Source organism: Xenopus tropicalis, chromosome 6 (assembly GCF_000004195.4).
Source record: "Xenopus tropicalis strain Nigerian chromosome 6, UCB_Xtro_10.0, whole genome shotgun sequence".
Lineage (NCBI taxonomy): Eukaryota > Metazoa > Chordata > Amphibia > Anura > Pipidae > Xenopus > Xenopus tropicalis.
In genome coordinates this window covers 113,049,638-113,072,143 of record NC_030682.2, presented here as the reverse complement: position 1 = coordinate 113,072,143, position 22,506 = coordinate 113,049,638, and the positions used below count along the sequence as shown (strand labels likewise).

General features: G+C 39.0%; 1 protein-coding gene and 1 pseudogene across 3 annotated transcripts in view; both read right to left on the bottom strand.

The window, feature by feature from the left end:
• Positions 1–22,506, bottom strand: part of spidr (scaffold protein involved in DNA repair) — a 173,644-nt gene that overhangs the window by 66,854 nt on the left and 84,284 nt on the right. The window contains exons 9-10 of one of the 3 annotated variants that reach the window (XM_018094534.2): positions 16,268–16,469; positions 14,314–14,570 (exon numbers count right to left, since the gene is read on the bottom strand). Coding sequence (XP_017950023.2) covers positions 14,314–14,570; positions 16,268–16,469 — 459 coding nt within the window. 3 annotated transcript variants of the gene reach the window in all.
• LOC116411809 lies at positions 2,578–2,742 on the bottom strand (annotated as a pseudogene).

Below are 22,506 nucleotides of genomic sequence, written 5' to 3'. Positions count from 1 at the left end.
TTATCCAGAAAGCTCCGAATTACGGAAAGCCCGTCTCCCATAGACTCCATTTTAATAAAATAATTCAGAATCTTAAAACGGATTTCCTTTTTCTCTGTAATAATAAAACAGTACCTTGTAATTGATCCCAACTAAGATATAAATAATCCTTATTGGATGCAAAACAATCCTATTGGGTTTAATTAATGTTTTATTGATTTTTTTAGTAGACTTAAGGTATGGAGATCCAAACTACAGAAAGACCCCTTATCTGGAATACCCTTGGTCCCAAGCATTCTGGATAATGGGTCCTATACCTGTAATCCTTTATCCAGTTTCACTCTATGTGATCTCCATGCTGCTTTATGGAAAAGTGCAATTTCCAACTTCTTTGTCAGTTAAAATGTTACGTTATATATATTACTGAAGGACTAGCATCCACTGACCTGAGCAGACAAAATCTATGCAATATAATCAAGGAACCCTGCATGCAACCTCGTATTACAGGTTTTAAAAATAGGGATGTACTAAGTCCATAGAATTGGATTAGTCCAAATACCTACTACTTTTAAAGCTGGTCACATATGCCAATAAAAGTTTAAATTCCATATAATGTGTCCATTTATTTGAAAAAAGTAATTAGATTGGCATTTTTGTGGATTTTTCTCCTTGTTTAGCTTCCGTGGCATATGGAGGTTGATTGTCTAGCTCTAAAAAAAAATGTCTTTATATTATTTAGAAGTAGAGGTTTTTCTAGCTTACCCTTCCCAACTGCACTTACTATGTTATTTTGAATATATATAGTCAGACAATATACTGTAGGAACTGGAAGCACAGTTAAACAGAGAGATAGAAGCTTGAAACCATGGGCCTCGGTGTGATGGCTACTAACTAAAGTAGCTACTTTAGCTACATTGAAAAAGTTTCATGAATGGATTTCATTTCATATACAGGTAGATTTCCCTCTCTTTTGCTCTGGCATCAAAATTTTGATCATGTATCCGTAACTTTTTTTTACTTGTAAGTAGGGATGCACCAAACCCAGTTTATTGGGTTGGGCCGAACCCCCGAATCCATCCCAAGGAATTCGGCCGAATACCAAACCGAACCGAATCCGAATGAGCATATGCTAATTAGGATCCGGGAGGGTTAAACTTCTGTGTTCCGTTTGCTAATTAGGATTCGGTTCAAACAGGACCGTGGAAGCCGAACCGTGCCGAAAAAGGCTGAATCCTGGACGAATACCGAGTTTAATCCTGGATTTGGTGCATCCCTACTTGTAAGCCACACTTACTTAAAAAGTGTTGGTGAGCCACACAAGCATGAAAAAAGTTCCTTAAGGATACGGAATAAAAGGCTGTGATTGGCTATTTGGAATCCCCATGTGGACTGTTGGCCTAAAGGAGGCTCTGTGTCTCCTTCAGACATCAAAGGGGTTGGTAAGTAACATCATAAGCCACTAGTTGGGGACCACTGATTTAGAGCATATTCAGCCACCCAACCTGCTACTGTGTCAGATGACACAAGAAGAGAGATTTAACAAAACACTAATGTACACACTAATAATTTGTTAAATCTCTCTTCTTGTGATCTTCTAGTGTAGTATTTTGAATCTGCTAAAAACTTACCTTTTCACTATTAATTCTGACAGAACAGGGTCCCTTATGTTGGATGAAGGCATGTTTGATCCTATTTTTTTTATTGAAACCCCAAGCTTGCTTCATATTACCCAGTGCAAAATAATGCCAAAAACTTACAAAGTTTATAAGGGTGCAATGACTTAGCCTTTAAAAAAGGCTAAGTTCATAAAACTCTGAGATCACCCAGTCAAAATATCGAAATTGCAGCACTCCCATTTCATTTTTATAAAACTGCCTTTATTTTACATATAGCACAGACAAAGCAACATTTCGGACCTCTTGGTCCTTTCTCAAGCTAACAGAAAGGACCAGGAGGTCCGAAACCTTGTTGTGTCTGTGCCATATGTAAAATAAAGGCGGTTTTATGAAAATGAAACGGGAGTGCTGCAATTTTAATATATTGAAGCCTGAAGGTATGTAGAGGTGAACATATGATGCTGCATGCACCCCTCTGATAAACTTCCCACAAGTGTGCTGGAAACCCATTGTATTTTATATCACCCAGCCAAAAGGCAGAAAAATGAAAATTAAGTCTTTGGACCTTCCTTTGCTTGAGGACACTAGGGCATGCCCCTTTATCCCCAACCCCTACTACAATAAAGTCTGCAGGGAGAGTCTTGAGATCCCCTTCACTGCAAGACTAATGAGGGGTCAGCATAAACCAAATGCGTCTAGAGTGGGGCTGGGTTGCAGGAGTAAAAGAAACCTAATTGTCACATATCTCTCCCCAGATCAGTGCTGGACTTGGAGATCTATTGCTGCTGATTGTCCGGGACAGGCGCATGCGCAGTAGAGTGGAAAGCCGACTTCTCTATTAAAGTTCAGCTTTTCACTCTACTACGCATGCGCGCACAGCGAACCACAAAGTAGGAAACGCTGCAGCTAAAAGTTAGGCTAACATTTTGGCACCCCCAAGTGACTGACTTTCCTTCTCCTTTAAAGTGCCAAAGTAATGTGCCCATGTGCCATTTTCACAGGTAGGCAGTGCATCTCTGTTAAATGTGTGATACACTAAAACCAAACACTCCATTGCTGGAGGATGTACCCTACACTGATAAGAAATAACAAGAAATAAATAAAACCGATACTACACTTGATCTTAGCCAGAAAGCCAAGAAGTGATGTTGAACCCTATTGGTGTATTCCATCCTCCATTTAAACAGATCTTCGACATAAACAAGTCTACCAACACCTCTTAAAGCCAGACATGTAGCATTACCATTATCAGTTAAGGTACAAGATTAAACAGTAGGTGGCTGTTCTAAATTAGTTTATCTACCTTTAGTGCAATTTAGTAATTATGTAATTAGGGTTGACAAATGCCTTTAAAAGCTTTACTGCAGACAGTTCTAATCTAGTATGTTATCTTGCATTTTCAAGCAGCAAACCTAATAAATTTACATATTATCTAGTTAATCTGCATTTACTTTGGATTCATGCTACATGACTGACCAGAAACCGACATGCACTTCAGTTAAGTGAGAATCAGTCATGCAAGGTGTGAATTTAATTTGAGGCCTTTTTTTTAATTATGAGTTAAGAGCCCCACCCAAAGCTGGTCATAAACATTCAGATTTTAGCTGTCTTACGGCAAACGTTCAGATATCATTTGTATGTTTTACTGCAACAATCTAAAAGTAAAATTTAGATTTAAACTGTAGGATTAAAATCGTAAAAGCAACAAATCGGACAATTTTCTGGCCATTAATTGACAGACAACAATTCATATAAAAATTATGTCCCAGAAATAGTAGTGACTTATGGAAATTTTCATCCTGGGATGGATATTGTTCCTTAAACGTATAGTATGTATTTATACAAACCAAAGTGCTACGATCAATCGTGTGCACAAAGCTTTGTCATTTTGTTTAAAAATTAGTCCTGTATATATGAATGCTGAATACAAAGCAGCACTTGCAATAGTATTGGAAACAGCATATCAGGAAAAGAAGGAGAGAAACGTTAATGTTGAAGTAAGCAAGTTCCTCTGTGAGTGTTAGCTGTTCTCTAACAGAAATTTTTTAACCTGTCCGATTAACTAAATGACTAATTGACATGGTAAGAAAATTGTTGGGGTGATTAATTTCTAGGTACTGTTAGTTTTCCTGTTGGTATTTATTTAGTGAAAACTGGGGCATTATTGCCATAAGTCAAGGTGAGAGCCATGCCTCAGACAGCCTTTTAAAAAGGATAGCAAAATCCATGCATATTAACTAAAGAGTTCCTTTTTGTTCTGGAAATCCCAACATTTTGGGTCACATTCATCAAAATACGAGTTCAAATCCAAAAATGGGTAAAATTTGGACTAGATACGATAATTTCAAATGCAAATATCACGAAAATGCTTACAAAAAAATTGTATTAGTCACGATAATATCGTATTGGCAATCCGAAAGTCACAAAAATTTCATATCTGGACAATCGTAAACGGCAGGAAAACCTTTCTGACTTTGATCCTTCTGTGCATGATTTTGGAAGTCTCCCATAGGAATCAATCGCACTCTGCAGCTCCAACCTGGCCCAAGGAAAGTCTCCCATAGGGCTCAATGGCACTCTGCAGCTCCAACCCGGCCCAAGGAAAGTCTCCCATAGGAATCAATGGCACTCTGCAGCTCCAACCTGGCCCAAGGAAAGTCTCCCATAGGACTCAATGGCACTCTGCAGCTCCAACCTGGCCCAAGGAAAGTCACAATACCAAAGCTTGAATGAATCCGAAGCTTTCATACTTGGCGTGACAATACAATTTTGTCGCAAAGTACGAAAAAGTTGCAGAAAATATGCACAGTACGAAAAAATACGAAATTTTTGTATTTCGGACCTGTCATACTTTGATAAATCAGCCCCTTTGTGTTAAAGAGCACAAATGCACTGTCTAATATAGCAGTTTCATAACTACCAAACTGCAAACCAAACCCCATGTGCTTGCCTCTCCTGGGTGATGGGGAGGGGGCAACAAAAACTCAGCTTGCTATAGGTTTGGGACCTCTAATCCAGAATGCTCAGGACCTGGGGTTTTCTGGATAAGGGGTCTTTCCATAATTTGGATCTCCATACCTTATGTCTGCTTAAAAATCATTTCAATACTAATCTAACCCAATAGGATTCTTTTGCCATCAATAAGTTTTAATTACATCTTATTATTTAATATGCATAGAAAAAGGAAATCATTTTTAAAATTTAGCATTATTTGCTTCTAATGGAGTTTATGGTAGATTGGCTTAAATTTGAGCTTTCTGGATAAAGGGCTTCCGGATAATGGATTCCATACCTCTTCTTTGAATGGAAAGACTTCACCCATTATTTACATCCAAAAATATTTAGCCCTGTATAACTTTTTTGGGTCAATTTACTTTTAGGAACTTTAACAACAGATAGAATAATATCAAACTGTCCAGGAGGCTTATGGTAGTAATATGTCTGATGTTTTGCTTTTGTACCCAATGACACATGGGAAAAAAGATTGTTAAGTGCAAGCTTTCAATTGATTTTAAGAAATGTTAAAAGGCTTGCTTATTTTAGAAAGATTTATAGTTTGGATGATTAAAGAAGAAAGCTAGTGTAGGCAGGGTGTTATCTTAACAGGGAACAGTAAGCCATGGAAATTCATAATTTATATTTTTATATTACAATAGTCAGGTCTTTAGAGCCATATATTGTGTTACAGAAGCGGAATTAAAACAAGTTAAGAAATATTGAAAAAGCTTATGAAATTTACATAAACTGAAAGAGCACAAAATTGCTTTCTGCACAAAATAGCTTACAATTTCACAGAAAAGATAAAGCAATACCATTTGGTAGTGATTTAGAGTTAAGGTCCTCCACTTTTGTCCTCTAATTTCTCTTAGACTATTCCTTTCTGCTGCACATCCCCTTTTTCTCCCCTTTTCTCTTGTGACCTGCACACCTGATGGAGAGACATCAGGGTAATAAGGGATAGGGTACTTGAATACATTGCAGTTCACAATACTATTAGTTTGTGCCAGCATGGTTTTATGCGTAACAGATCTTGCCAGACTAATTTAGTCGCCTTTTATGAGGAGGTGAGTAGGAACCTCGATGCTGGAATGGCAGTTGATGTCATCTACTTGGACTTTGCTAAAGCGTTTGATACAGTACCTCACAGAAGGTTAATGATCAAATTAAGGAATATTGGCCTAGAACATAATATTTGTAATTGGATAGAGAACTGGCTGAAGGATAGAGTACAAAGAGTGGTTGTAAATGGAACATTTCTAATTGGACCAGTGTGGTTAGTGGAGTACCGCAGGGGTCAGTCCTTGGTCCTTTGCTTTTTAACTTGTTTATTAATGACCTGGAGGTGGGCATAGAGAGTACTGTTTCTATTTTTGCTGATGACACAAAATTGTGCAAAACTATAAGTTCCATGCAGGATGCTGACACTTTGCAGAGCGATTTGACAAAATTAGAAAACTGGGCAGCAAACTGGAAAATGAGGTTCAATGTTGATAAGTGCAAAGTTATGCACTTTGGTAGAAATAATATAAACGCGAACTATCTACTGAATGGTAGTGTGTTGGGGGTATCCTTAATGGAAAAGGATCTAGGGGTTTTTGTTGATAACAAGTTGTCTAATGCCAGGCAGTGTCATTCTGTGGCTACTAAAGCAAATAAAGTGCTGTCTTGTATAAAAAAGGGCATTGACTCAAGGGATGAAAACATAATTTTGCCCCTTTATAGGTCCCTGGTAAGGCCTCACCTTGAGTATGCAGTGCAGTTCTGGGCTCCAGTCCTTAAGAGGGATATTAATGAGCTGGAGAGAGTGCAGAGACGTGCAACTAAACTGGTAAAGGGGATGGAAGATTTAAACTATGAGGTTAGACTGTCGAGGTTGAGGTTGTTTTCTCTGGAAAAGAGGCGCTTGCGAGGGGACATGATTACTCTGTACAAGTACATTAGAGGGGATTATAGGCAGATGGGGGATGTTCTTTTTTCCCCATAAAAACAATCAACGCACCAGAGGTCACCCCTTTAGATTAGAGGAACGGAGCTTCCATTTGAAGCAGTGTAGGTGGTTTTTCACAGCGAGGGCAGTGAGGTTGTGGAATGCCCTTCCTAGAGATGTGGTAATGGCAGATTCTCTTAATGCCTTTAAGAGGGGCCTGGATGAGTTCTTGATCAATCAGAATATCCATGGCTATTGTGATACTAATATCTACAGTTAGTACTAGTGGTTGTATTTATAGTTTATGTATGTGAGTGTATAGATTGGTAGGTGTGAGTTAGGTGTGCTGGGTTTACTTGGATGGGTTGAACTTGATGGACACTGGTCTTTTTTCAACCCTATGTAACAATACTTAGGGGCCCATTCATTAAAGCACAAATCCGAATTACGAAATAAGATTCTTTTCCGCTTCACACAGTTAAAGGAATATGCAATCAAGCACACGGTCATGCAATCTCATTAGCAAGACTTTGCAATACAGTGGTTCATAATAAAGAGTTCACTGACTTTCCAAGAAGTCATTTTGTCAAATTTCTACTTACTGCATAGAACCCATTTGTTTCATGACTGTGAAGTGGAAACCTCTAGGAACCACTGGGTAGGCCACACTAGTTCACTAACGCAAACCACACTCAGTAAATACTACCACTGGAAGCAACATCAGAATAAAAACCATCCATTGTAAGTAACTAGGCTTATATGATAAAAAGCTGCACACAAGCCTAAGATCATCATGCACCATGCCAAGCACTGGCAAACGCACATCACCACTGGACTCAAACTGTGGAATCAAATCTCTGGAGTAATGAATCCTTCATCATTTGAGAGTTTGACAGAAGAATCTGGGTTTGGTAGATGATAAGAGGAAAAGCTGTAGTACTGTGTTAGCCAGTCAAAATGTTACAGAGCAACCCTTTTGAAATTTTAAAAATGTTGCCCTGTAACATGGATGATAAAAGAAAGCTAATTGCCTGTTTGGTGGTGGAGGAATAATGCCTGGGTTGATTATGAATATTTTCATTCATCCAGATCATGGTACATCTAGTATAAATAAATCTAGAGCAACTGGACCTGTTAAGTATTCATTGAAGACTGACTGGTATGGGAAGTCTTTAGCATATATACTCTTCCACTAATCCAATCACAATGGCACTTTGTAACTCTTCAGAGAGGTGACGCCTTGCATTGTATGTAGCAGACAGATGGTGTAGAAGGCCCCCAACATAGGAGGGCGAACTCTACAGGCCAAGACTCTGCTGCGGGGGCCTTCAAGACCATCTGTCTGCTACATACAATGCTGTTCTAACATCTGTACCCCGGCAGTTTCAGAACTCTTCACACATCCATTCATGCAACTCAAACACCTGTTTCGATGAGTTGCATGATACTTTGGTAATCCTTTCAATGTAACACCACGGCATTCACACCTCTGAGTTTCAGGTGTCACCTCTCTGAGGGCTCTGGCACATGGGGAGATTAGTCGCCCCTGACAAATCTCCCTGTTCGCGGGCGACTAATCTCCCCGAAATGCCATCCCACAGAGAAAATGTAAATCGCCGGTGGGATGGCATACGTGGCGGCGCGATTTCAGTGAAAACGCGGAAGTTTCCTCTCAAGGCAACTTTCGCAATTTCACTGAAATCGCGCTGACGCGTATGCCATCCCACCGGCGTTTTACATTTTCGCCGGTGGGATGGCAATTCGGGGGATTATTCGCCCGCGAACAGGGAGATTTGTCACGGGCAACTAATCTCCCCGTGTGCCAGAGCCCTGAAGAGTTACAAAGTGCCATTGTGATTGGATTAGTTGTAGATATGTAATGCTGAGGACTTCACATACCAGTCAGTTGAACTAAAGAAGCTGCTCGGATAACATCTTCAATGATTACTTAACAAGTCCAGTTGCTTTAGATTTATTTATACTAGATAATGCCTGGCTGTTTTCATGGCCCATCACTTATCATCAGTGCCTGACTGCACTCATGCTTGAGTGTTAATGGGAGCTACTCCCAACAGCTATGTTCCAAAGTCTGGTACAAAGTCTTCAGTGAGCATACTTTTGGCTATGTAAGTTTTTTTTTTTTTTATCACAAATACCTTGTAGTTCTCTCTAAATATAAGTTAATAAAGAATGAAAGTGTATGAAACCCACTTATTGTACAGCGCTGCGGAATAAATGTTAATAATAATAATAAATAGGCTTCACAGCAGTACTGCTGAATAAGCAGATTACAGAAAATGGTGCAGCATTTGAAGAGCAGCAAAGACCACTCTACTTATCAGTTTCCTGTTTATTTTTTAGTTACAAGAGAACAGCCAGAAACCAAGACTTGTGCTACTCTGAACATATGCTAGTCTTGCTGAAAATATGAATGGTATGTTGTAAACAGCACCACTTAGGCAGCTATGAAATCCAAGGCAGATTTGAAGGGAGGGCCAACAAGGGTCAGAGTTGGTTTATAAAACAATGTCTCTTAACTCATTGTGTACCCTAGATATCCCACAAACAGTTTCAGTTTATAGCAACAGTGAAAGATTAGTGAAGTATCTTCTTACATATCACAACTAGGATTGGCACCTTTTCTGTACAAAAATGATTTATCATATATTTAACCAGGGGTGCTGCAAGCAGAGAACCTCAGGCGACAGCGCCGCACATGTTACCAGGGGTGGCAAAAATCAGGTCCTGGTAACTTTAAGAGCTGAAATTCTGGTTATTAAACTGAAAGTTCTGTTCTTCTAGAGCAGCAACACAGCCCCCCCCCCCCCCCGACCTGCTCTGATGCTAAATTTCTGAGCACGGTGGGGTGAGGGCAGCCTGTGGCCAAGAAGCACTCTAATATTTAACAGAATTACAGGTCCATTTATATAAATATTAGAGAGAGGCAACCTGAGAAATTACACTTAACACAAAGCAAGCAACACACTCAGACAAAAGCTTTTACATCCAATAGCTGAGCACAAGCAAAGTGATGGAGTATATGCTGCCAGACTTGGGGGGGGGGGGGGGGGGCTGGCGTGCAGGGCCCACCAAAGCTGCCACCGCAGGGGCCCAGCAGCCCCCCAAGGGACCCCTGCCAGCAGTGTCGAACTGTGACCTCAGGGGCCCACCAGAGAACCTTAGACCATAGGCCCACTCTCCAAATTATTTTTCCTCCTTTCCTAGTGCAACCACTTTATTCTCCTAGTCTCTTTAATTTACTTGTTAGCATCTATCCTTCCATCTTCCCTTCTTCTATTTCCCCTCTTTGTTTCCATTCAGAAATAGGGAATTATTATTATTATTATTTATATAGCGCCATCAATTTACGTAGCACTTTACAGAATAGAGGGTTACAAAAGACAGAACAGTTAACATGTACATGTTACCAAAATGGTTTTTCTGGTATCCTGGTGGGCCGGTCCGACACTGCCCTCCAAATACTGTGGTGATCCTAAGGATGTTTTTTATTGGTACCTAATGCTATGTGGGAGATATGATGCTTGAAAGTGGAAGCTTTGAGAGACAAGGATTCAAGAACACAAAATTCTGTTTACATGTTCTGTACCTTTGTGCCCATCAAGAGAAACCTATATCAAACATGGCAATGCTGTAAGACTTAACTGACCATTTGGGCCAGGCTTTACATTATTGGCTTGGTGAAATGCATTTGCACAGTAATGGACAAAAAGCAAGTGTACCACACAAGTTTGCATGACAGGACAATTCACCTGAACTAACTATATGCTTGAATGCCCAATGCTTAGCACTTACTGGGACTCATTAACACTGGGAAACTGGTCATCGCATGATAAAAAAAATGCAAAAAGTTTTGCTGGAAAATTTCAGACTGCTTTGAAAAATGAAGCACCACTTCACTTTAACCACTAGTGGGAAAGTATTCAGGGGAGATGTGTTGCCTGTGTTAGCCCAAATCTAATCAGTGGTGACAAATCTCTCTTTGTGCCATCACAATTAACCATTCTATTAAGTAGAAAAAGTATCTATAATCACATTGAAGGAAATCGTATATCTATTTCTATCAGATTCCAAAACATAGACATTTGCCAGGATGTGGTAAATGCGTAGACTAGAAAGGGGGGTCTGTATCAAGATTTCTATTGAAAACTTTTTGTCACATATATGCACAAAGTAACATTTCCTAGATATCGTATTGACAAGCAGTTAGTATACCTTGGTTTAGGCATTATTTTGAGTTCCTATTTACAATTTCTCTGATCATCATGGTTTTGTAGAATAACAGTGGAGTAGCTAAAAAGCTCAATATCACAAAGTGCAGTACTTGTGTCTTGACATTTTGAGAGGAAAAATAAATTAAAAAAAAAGTTTTTATTCTAGTCCTGATAAAGCTGTATCAATACCATCTGATGTACATAAATAATAACGATTCTTTGTCTTGTCTATCCCTTCAGTATTCCTTTTTACCCATTCAGTATTTGAAAGCACAATATATATGCCCTGATTAACCCAAAACCTTGCTCATATTATATATGCTACCCCACAAATAAGGACACTTGCCGCAAACAGGAAGGTATTAAGCCACAATATCTATATGTTCTCCAGAACTTTTTTTCAGGATCCCTTTACCGCATAACAAGGTCAGAAATATATGGGGGGGGAGGGGGTCAAGCCTTATTTATAGTGATTTTACTCCTATGACACTTCAAACTATAAAACTGCTTTATAGGGCTTATTTTATTCAATGATTGGTTACTTGCTCAAAGTTACAAGAGGTTATTCACAGGGAATCAAATTAGGGTCTCTAGCATGAGATCAATGGTTATCCCTTAATTTCTAAGTCAGCTACTCCCCAAAGCCAATCTTAATACAGTTTAAATGTTTATTGCACTGCTGCAAACCAGCACCTATTTTAACAACGAGGGCTACACATGAGTATCCAAGTATCCAACCTACACTGGCATCAGCATTTCTCCTTGCCTGCACCCATAACCATTGCATTGGCTCAGATACAGGTAGGGAAATGCATACTCATGGTTTCCATGCTGAAACCTGCCGCTTGTATATGCACCCAGGCCGACACAGTGGTTCTGGGAGCAGGAAAGGAAGAAGGCTGCTGAAAGTGTAGGGGCACGTGTGGCCATACCCTAATACCTGTCCAAAATAGCAGAGGATTCATTACCTAAAATAACCCTAGTTTATACTAACAGTCAGAGTATATTATCGCAGACAGACTTTCACAGACACCTTGCAGCTGTTTCCTCATTTAGCAATACTGTGCACTGAATCAAAAAGGGGCAGAACTTTATTTTATAATAAATGTTCCTTGGAAAAGACAATATTCATGCTTGAAAAAAGCTAATAAAGAATGCCGGGAGCCCTTTAATAACATACTAGCGTTCAAACACTTGTTCAACAGGAAGTAGATGTTGAAAAATGTTTTCTTAACATTTACAGGAATGATGCTTGAGACATCCAATTACAGATCAACAATGCTGATAAAAGGCAGTTATAGGATAGCGGACAGTATGCATCCATAAGATCTTAGATATTCTTTTATTTCCTTATCTATTTATGGCCATAAGATATAAAAATGTGACATCACAGGAGACTCTCCCCTAGTTATCCATTATCCCTGTCCTGAACCAAGGTGAGAACGACTTGAACAACATTTTTAATTTTGGACATATGGACACAAAGTTTTGTATTATGAAAAATCCCTTTTATATCATGAGAAAAATCTGCACTGGCAATACTGAAGAACAGTTAAGACATTATAGTCACTGTCCTACCAGTATCTTCTAAAGCAAAACAATAAACCATAAGGAGCTCCCTAAACTAAGTGATTTTTCAAAACACTTTCTTTGTGGATCTGAATCAAATTTTGCAATTTTACAGACAATATATTAATAGCAACAAGAGCTGAATGGCTCCAGTCATTCTGTGGCCAATTCGCAAAACTCCCAGTCATTGCATTGATGTCTTTCTGGGTTACTAAATTTGATTCCAGCCAGGGCAAGGGTTTGATTTTCCATATATAAAAAATTGTTCCCTAACTAACAAAAAAAAAAAATCATGCTGGCCAATGAACAGTAAAACATATTTTATGTCCTCTCTGAGACTGTTCCTACACTCTGATAAAATTGCCAATATTATGTATGAATGTGTAAGCCCCTCTTGGTACTAGACTAATGTGGAATCTCTGAAGTGCTGTGGAATATGTGCTATACTATAAAGGATAACAAACTAACACCACTCCAGGCACTGAGGCAAGAAGCCAGTAAATTATACCTATATTTACATGTGACATACCCTTTAAAGGGGAAATTGTGAGCTCATTTATTTTTCACATTCATGCATGCACTTTATTTCAATTAGGGTTGATATGCATTGGCGCATAACACACATCATTAATGCATATCACACACATCCACTTTTGAGGAAAAGTCCATAATAATGCAACTTTTTCATGCTATGAATGTTTTATCATGTGACTACACAATTTCCATAGATTTACTTTAAAAGAAATGCAAAATATTGTATATCCTTAATGACTGCTCTAACCACAAAAAACAGGATATGGTCTTATTTAACTACATAGTTAACTCATATCTACTTGTGACCTTAACCCATAATAACCCTACTACAATACAAGAATACAAGTAGAATTTTCTAACTGGGGATATCTGTGACTAAAGATATATACTTACAACATATTTTGCATAACCATCACAGAATAAGATATCAAGGTTTTCACAATAAAAATCTACAGTATATACTTAAACATCTATGAAAAGTATGTAGAAAGAAAATAATAGCAACAACCTCTGTACTGATATTCAGTACACACCTATTTAGCTATGGCTGCTAGACAAGTGACATTGGGCTTAGGGGTTGGGAAAGAAAAAATGGCCTTGGCTCCAGCCAGCTGGTCTTTGTTCCATCACCAAGCCAGTAACCACCAAAACTGTGTAAACAAACTGTAATAAAGTAAAACCCATTGTATCACAGCAGTACCATGTTTATGGAACAAAAAATGTAAAGCAACATATTTAATATCAGAATTACTGGCCCTAGACTCATGCAAAGTACAAACATGACAATAAACCATTTTGTTAAATGTTTACACACAATATTAAAACTTTTTTCAGGGAGTAAAATTCTTTTACTGTTTCTGGCCGTTCATAAACTTTGTCCTTTCAGCCCATTGGCCAACTTGGCTGATACTCTACATGGTCAGTCTGTGTATGGCCACCTTTCAATGCATGTGTTGGTGACTCTATTCCCTACCATTCCCAGGTAACTAGGCAAATTTGTTTCCTATCTTAAGGCTGATGCCACATACAGCGTATGGCGTATATTTTCGGCAAGCGTTTTTTTAAATATCGCCATACGCCCTTACCGGTGCCTGCACCCGAATGAATGAGATACGCTCGGGTGCAGGCACATGTAGCCGAAATACGCATAAAAATGCGAGACTTTGCATTCATTCACGTTTTTAATGCGGATATCGGCTACATGCGTCTGCACCAGAGCGTATCTTATTCATTCCAGTGCAAGCACAGGTAGGGGACAAATGGTGCGTATAGCGCATATTTTCAGCAACCGTTTTTCCGTTTTGCGAAAATATACGCCATTCGCTCAGTGTGGCATTAGCCTTATTTAGCAACACAAATAGCATACACCGAAACATCCACTCACTTGGTGAGGGCGCTTTTATTGGCCAGTGTGTGGCCACTTCACATGCCAAACAATTATTACAGTTTAACTTACCTGAAATCTGATCTTAACTTATTTTCTTGACAGGGAATGTTTTTACTGCTTCCATTGTGCAGCCCAGTCTTGTTCTTTGAAGGAAGGCAGTATACACGTTGGACCACTACACGGAGGCAAGCTCCCTTCCACCCTGCAGCACCCTGGCTTTCCACCACATCCAGGAGAGAGTCGTTCTTTTTAAAGTACATAGTACTCTGCTTCCTTTGACTGCTCCCAGCCTGCAAAGGCTTTGGTACAGAAGGATTATGTGGAACCTATTAAACAGTTTAAATCTGTTAAGAACACAAATGCAACAGTAATTAATTTCTGCAAACATTGTTCTATATGTGTCACCATGCCCTTCAAGAAACGGCTGGATCTCCCAATGTGGAAACCTTACTATTGAGTTTACATTACACTGGGAGTCGCATGTTCCCAGCCAAAATGTTATATTTCAAAGTACAGGTATGGGACCTGTTATCCAGAATTGTTGGGGCCTGGGGTTTTCCGGATAAGGGGTCTTTCCGTAATTTGGATCTCGATAACTTAAGTCTGCTAAAAATCATTTAAACATTAAATAAACCCAATAGGACTGTTTTGCCTCCAATAAGGATTAATTATATCTTAGTTGGGATCAAGTACAAGGAACTGTTTTATTATTACAGAGAAAAAGGAAATCATTTTTAAAAATTAGAATTATTTGCTTATAATGGAGTACATCGGAGATGGCCTTTCTGTAATTTGAAACTTTCTGGATAATGTGTTTCTGGATAAGAAACCCATACCTGTAGTATATTTAGAGATGTGCTCAAAACCATCCCTGCTGCTGATCATTCCCATGAAAGGGAAACCATTACCAATGCTAGTCCTGGTGCTTTTCAGCCCAAAAATATTCACAGCAGGGGCTTCCAACTCAAGCGAGTGAGAGGCACAAAGGGTTATTTCAGATATATGCCAGCACAGAAAAAGCCTTGTTTGCCATCACCATTGGTAATTAAATATTTAAATCATTTTGCTCACTGTGCACTGGAAATAAGTGTTTGTGTCCTAAAAATGTATTCAGAGAATACTGATCTTCGTTCAAGTTAAGGGCAATGGCCCACAGGTCTACTTCTGCAACTTTAGCAATGCAGTTTTAAGCACCTGGAGCCAAAAGATGCACGAAAATACATCACTCTATAAAAAAAATAACATTTACATGTATAAGTTAATAAACACTTAAGGTGGCCATACACGCACGATATTATTGTACGAAACCTCGTTTCGTACGATAATCGGTGCGTGTATGGCATGTTGGCGAGTCAACCGATATCGCAGGAAGCTGCTGATATCGGACGACTCGCCGATCGGACCAGTTTGAAAATTTTGATCGGGCGCCATAGAAGGCGCCTGACCAAAATTCTCCCTTCAGAGCTGAATCGGCAGAAGGAGGTAGAAATCCTATTGTTTCTACCTCCTTACCTGCCGATTCAGCCCTGAATGGTGTGTGGCGGATCTTACGATGTTTCGTGCGACCGATGGTCGTACGAAACATCGTCAGGTCGCCACGTGTATGGCCACCTTTACATTACAGGTATAGGATCTATTATCCGGAACGCATGGGACCTGGGATTTTCTGGATAAGGGATCTATTTGTAATTCGGAATCACCATACTAGCTACCATCAATAAGAAGGTACTGTATTATTATCAGTGAAAAAAGATAATCATTTTGAAACATTAGTATTATTTTTTCGAAAATGGACCCTTAAGAAGATGGCCTTCCTATTATTCTGTGCCGTTAGATAATGGGTTTATGGATATTGGATCCTATACCTGTATTTAATAATAAATAGACAACATTTTTCTGTGAAGCCTGGAGAAAGTTTTTACAAAACAAAGCTTAAAATGAAACTACATCTAAAATTCTGGTCCAATCTCCAATCATTAAGAATAACACTTTATCATGAAGTAACGGCCTTAATGGGACTCACCTGCTCCTTTACTTCATGTTCATGACAGGTCTCATTAATCTTAAACATTATGGACAATGGCAATTTTTTCCTTCTTACAGTAACCATTTCATATCTGCATGCTTTATTGGTTGAATTATTGTTCGGTATAATTTTTTGGGTAAAATGTGTGTTCAAGATGATATACATATTTTTATCTTCAGTTTTGAGTTTGAGTTTTTGCCTAGAAAGGGAAAATATAAGAATTTATATTGCAGTGTTTAAATTACAATTGCCAACTTAAAACAGAAGGAAAATGTCTCCTGATGATTTAGTGCCTGAAAAAAAGTTAAACATTCACCTGGATAAGTAGAATGTTAGATTGTAAGCTCTTCTGAGCACATCCCACTGATCCCATTTTTAAGTTGTAAATCTTGGTTGTTAAAATTATTGAAGTCCCCTGTTTGCTATATAGTTTTGCTAAGCACTGTGTAATGTGCTGGTGCTATACAACCGATGATAACACATGATTTTTTTTTTGGAGCATTTAACAGGGGACTAAAAGATTTCAATACAGAATGGCTCCAGTTGTCAGTGCCACATTTTGGCCAACAAATGAGATTTTGTATTAAGAGGAAAGCTCATCTCTGATTATGAACAGCTTACTTCATTCACATTAGAATGATCTACCATTTCATTTTACTCACCTATTTTAAGAAAACTATATCCCTAAACAATGATGGTCAATATTCCAATGTATTGCATAAAACAGCTCATATGTAAAACCCTGCTTCATCTAAATAAACCACAATAAAGAAATACTTTTAGCATTTTAAGTACTAAGGGCCACCCCCTGGGATCATAGGATTCACAGTGCACACAAACAAGCCAAGGCACACATACATGCTAGGCCCCATCAGCCAATTAATGGACAGAGTTCTGCCTTTTACTTCCTGTTACAGTTAGAGCCGCATTCATTCTGAGGGTATAAATTTCCTTTCATATAAGAATAGTTGTAAAAGAATAGAAAGACTGTATAAAATACAGTAGCATCATTGCTATCTGGGAGATTTAGGTGAGGCTTGTAAGCATTATTCTAAAACAAACAGAATATGCTTTATATATTAAGCAAATATACTTTTAAGAGGTTAAAACTAGTGGGTTAAGTCTACTTTCATGGTATATGCTCACAGAAACGTCCTGGTAGTTACATGAGTAATTCACAACCCAAAATGATGTCATTGACATGATTTATTTGACCTAAAACATAACAAAATGTTTTATTTTAACTTAATGTAAGGAACCTTGAATTAGTTATGCGTTACAGTCACAAGATACATGTCTGTTTGCAGGTGCCATGCATGTTTGTATATTGGAGGCTCTAGTTTCAATGTGAAGCTGCCTTCTCATAGTGTCTACCTTTATAATCAACATGGGGTACATATATTTGCCACCAACTATCTAGCACACTTTGATAAAAAATCTATTATAATCAGTCAGCGACCTTCTGTTAGTACCTTCCAACTTAATGTTTAACCTTCTGTTCTCTAACAGCAACAGCCCCTGGTTTCAGAATGTCTCACCAAAGCAACAATATTTTGACAGCTGACAGCGTACCCAGATTTTAAAATTCATGGTCAAGTATTGTATTATTTGTTCCTTGTATGAGATAATTAAAGACACTGCTAAAACTTACACTGCTGCCTGCTGGTGGATTCAGCTAGCTTAACCTTGACAAAAAAAATACATTAGGCTGCATCCCCAAAAGCATGCGTGGCCCTGGGCACATGAAGTGGTTTGTCCTCTTCTCTTAGCTTAGCCAGGCTGAGAATAGGGGGATTCACTGGCCTACTCTGTGCCCTGTCCTGCACTGAAAACTACAGCTTCAGCCTCAGTGCAGACCCAAAAGATGCCTGCTTTTGCCTTTTTCGAGCAGACCTATGCTCCGCTGCATGTGCCTGCACTGAGGCTGAAGCTGTAGTTTTAAGTGCAGGCGCATGTCAGGCCAGCGGAATAACAACTTTCTGACAAAAAAGAAAAACACACAGGGCTAACAGAATCGGACAAACCATTCTTTATGCCTAGGGCCTTAGTGCCAGCAATACAACATTATTATGCTTTATTTATTTAAATCTAACATATTATGAATTATTTCACAGAGATTATACATCAACCCCTGCTCCAGTGGATTTTACAATCTAAGGTTCCTACCTCAGTCATGCACACTATGTACAGGAGCCAAATACCCTTTATGTACGATTAGCATTTGAAAAAAAAAAATCTAGAATAAATAAGGAAATTTTTATTGAGCAGGAAGAATATTCTTGTTATCAAACAATTAATCCAGTCTTTTGCAAGAAGGACACAGTTTTCTCTTTAAAAATTCTCTCACTAGACCATATTATTTCAGACCTTTACTGTAAATAAATAAGCAAGTTAATTGGAAACAAGATGTAACAAGAAAGTTAATTAAATATTTGTATTTCTAAGATGTGATAGTGATGCCATTTAAAGCCATAGGCTTAAATTCTTTAAGGGCTGTGACAGACAGGGAGATTAGTCGCTGTTCGAAATGCCATCCCATTGGCGAGAATTTAAATCGCCAGTGGGATAGCATACGCGGCGCCGTGACTTGCCGAAGTCTCAGAGGTTGCCTTAAAAGGAAACTTCCGCGACCTCAGCAAATCGTGGCGCCGCGTATGCCATCCCACCAGCGATTTACATTCCCCCCTTCCAAACACAATGGCTGTGTGTAATGATCACTGTTATTATACCATGATGTAAAGGGTAGTACCCTGGATATTAAAGTTTATACAAGAAAACCTACCTTTCTTTCTCTCCCTTTCTTTCATCTAATCTGATCCATCTGATCTTAAAGGAATCTCACTATGTTAATAACACAGCATTGCGACTATAAATATTTAAGTAGCATCGCACCTGTTCTCAGGACATAATCTCACATTCTAATTCATTATAAGTAACAGATGTGCTACAGGATACTCAAGATGTAATGTTATTTTTTTATACTGTAACCAGCACGAGACAGACTGTGCGTAAGTTTTAAACAAAAGTTGTTTAAACAATCTTAGGAGACTGTTCAGGTCTAAAATAGATAAATCAACATTAATATCGGAGGCCATAAAATACAGGATACTGATGTGATGTGATGAAGTAAAATGTTTTGCTGTTAGCCCCTTTTGATTCGTATGCAATGAGAGTTTATAATTGGGTGGGAAACAAAGGTTTCCCAAAAACTGGCTAAAAAGTATGCATGTTTATTTTTCTTTAATTGTTTTCTAATTACAATATGCATATTTTATTCTAATGTCCCTTACTGTTGTTCTATCAATTGTACACTGGCTAGACCATCCTACGAGTAGGGGTGTGTCCACATGGGACTCGCCATTTAGTCTTAGTTCCAATGATGATTTAATGGCTGCTAGAACCCAATGGCAGTGGCAGAACCTACAGTGCATCTTTTCTAAAGGTGGCCATACACGGACCGATTTTTTACTTACAAACGACCGATTCCCGAACGATCCGATGCTATCGTTAAGTTATCGTATAGTTGGTGGTGTACGAACGATCGTCGGCCCACTAAACGAGCCGACATTATCGTCCCCAAAATCGATCGGCCAGGTTTAAAAATTTTGGTCGTTTAACGATAAAATCGTGTCAGACATTTGTCTTTCAACGATTGTTCTCTGCGCATGTCACGATTGCCAGCAGCGGAAGTCAACGACATTCGATCGTACGTAGATGTACGATCGTACGTATTTTAAGATAATGATGCGACGAAATCTTTCCCGAATTATCGTTGCCCGTGGATGGCATATCGTATGGGAACTCGATCGCCATACGATCGTTTGTCGATATAATCGTTCATCGCACAACGAGCGAAATCGCCTCGTGTATGGCCACCTTTAGCAACAATATGGTTAAGAGCGGTTGGTTCTGGGTACAGGTAAAGGATGAAATTGTTGTTACTAACAGATGAATGAAAGAGAAGACACACAGTTAAATGGAGCAGAACCTTGAGGGTCCACACAAGTGTGTTCAGAATCAATAGTTTAGGCTCTTTAGCTAAAAAATAATTATATTTGACAGCCTCCATAAATAAACCCTGCAGACCCTACTCCGATTCTTGATTGAATCACAGCTGCTGGAGTTTTAAGAGATTATTTTGAAATTGTGCAAGTTTTTTCCAGCTGTGCTGCCAAAATACTGTATAAAGTTATAAATTAAAACCCATCATTTTTTTTGTCTAAGTTGCATAACGTTACCTGATTTTTAACTTTCCAAATAGCTGCACTATGAACATTTTATTCTACAGGTTTTAATAGCAACCGATTATGTGACCATTGGAATGCATTTGAAGAAATATTTTTACACATTGGATTTTGCCTTAAAAGGGCATGTTCAATTTTGTCCATTGAGTCAATATTTATCCAGCAGTTTTTTAAAAAAATTGGAATGTACTTTTACTATATAGACTTGTGAAATCTGCATTTACTATCTTCATTCCTAAGTATTTCACATATTTATGCCATCTCTATTTTAACACCCCATGACTATTGGCTTAAAGTGATACTGACACTAAAAAACTACTCTTCAAAATATTTATGTAAAGTAAATGTTTTCTATAGGTCATGTTGATTGTTGTTCCCTGATAGGGCTACTTCTGTAAATAATTGTAACTAGAAGTTCCTAAACCTGACTGTTTTGCCAACCTGACTGTCCCCTCTTAACCTGCCAGGTATAGCTTCTAATGCTAACGGGCTCCTGCTGTACAAATATGTTCCCTTATAGAGGAACATAGGGGGTCAGATAGACATTGTAAAAGCATTGGGCAAAAACCTATAAAGCAAAATTATAAATAGCATGCAAAGACAATGTTATGAAAGAAAAAACAATTCTGGTGTCAGTATCTCTTTAATCATTTATAGAAACACATGCAAAGTTGGCACAGACAGTATAGTACTTGCACAAGCCATTTGCACAAAAAACCTTACATCTACAGCAGGCCTTAAAATAAAGAATAATTCTAAGCAATAACAAGGATGAATGAATGTTGTGTTAACTCAAAGGCCTTGATCAGATGGTTATCTCCTTATCTCTGATTGTACTAGTGCAGTAAAAGCTAAAATACACAAATGTTCACTAATAAAAAGACATCACCAGCTTTTAGGGCTCTGGCACACGGGGAGATTAGTCGCTCCGCGACAAATCTCCCTTGTCACGGGCGACTAATCTCCCCGAACTACCATCCCACCAGCGAACATGTAAGTCGCAGGTGGGATGGTACACGCTGCGCAGGCGATTTCGGCAAATCGCCGAAGTTGCCTCGCGAGGCATTTTCCCAAAAGCGCGCCACCGCGTGTGCCATCCCACCGGCAAATTACATTTTCGCCGGTGGGATGGCAGGTGATGGCAACTTAGGGAGATTAGTCGCCCGCGAACAGGGAGATTTGTCGCGGGCGACTAATCTCCCCGTGTGCCAGGCAAAGAAAACCTTGTTTTGACCCAAGCAGTTCCCCCTCCTGTGTTCCTTTTTATTGGCTCCTTAATCAGAGTATGGAAACAGTTTGGAATAAATCACTTTTCAAATGGAAAGTTCCTAGAGCAAAGAGGGTGTTCTAATGTCAATATACTTAGTTACTTGGGTTTAGATGTTAAAGAGCAAGTATAACAAAAACCTCTTAAACAGGGGTCCTCAAACTTTTTAAACAGGGGGCCAGTTCACGGTCCCTCAGACTGTTGGGGGGCCGGACTATAATTAGTCCTCAAGCTACGGCCCCTCCCCCCCGCTACATCCTCACCCCTGGCTACTACCTGTCTGCCTCAGCGTGTCACATCTCTGCATCACACTGGCCAACACTAATCATGCTGGACGTGTCATTAGCATCGCACAGTGGGATGCAGTGACGTGACACGCTGGAGCCAAAAACCACGCTGATGCAGACAAGTAGTAGCCAAGGGTGAGGACGCAGTAGGGGCTTGGAAAGGGTAAATGACCTTGGGGAGCTGTAGTTTGAGGACCTCTACTCTAAAATTACTTTGTACAGCCCCCAGAATAAGATATCTTTATCCCTGCATCCAGATTTATTTTATTATCTATTACAACCAGTACAACTACAGCTCTTTTATTGACTTCCTTGTCTAGTGTGAAGCTCCACTCCTTTTGCTTTCTGAGCACTTATCTCTTCGACTATGATAACCTCAAAGAGGTGCCGGCTGCTCATGTCTGATTTATTTTATTTGGAGCAGAGGCAATAAGTATG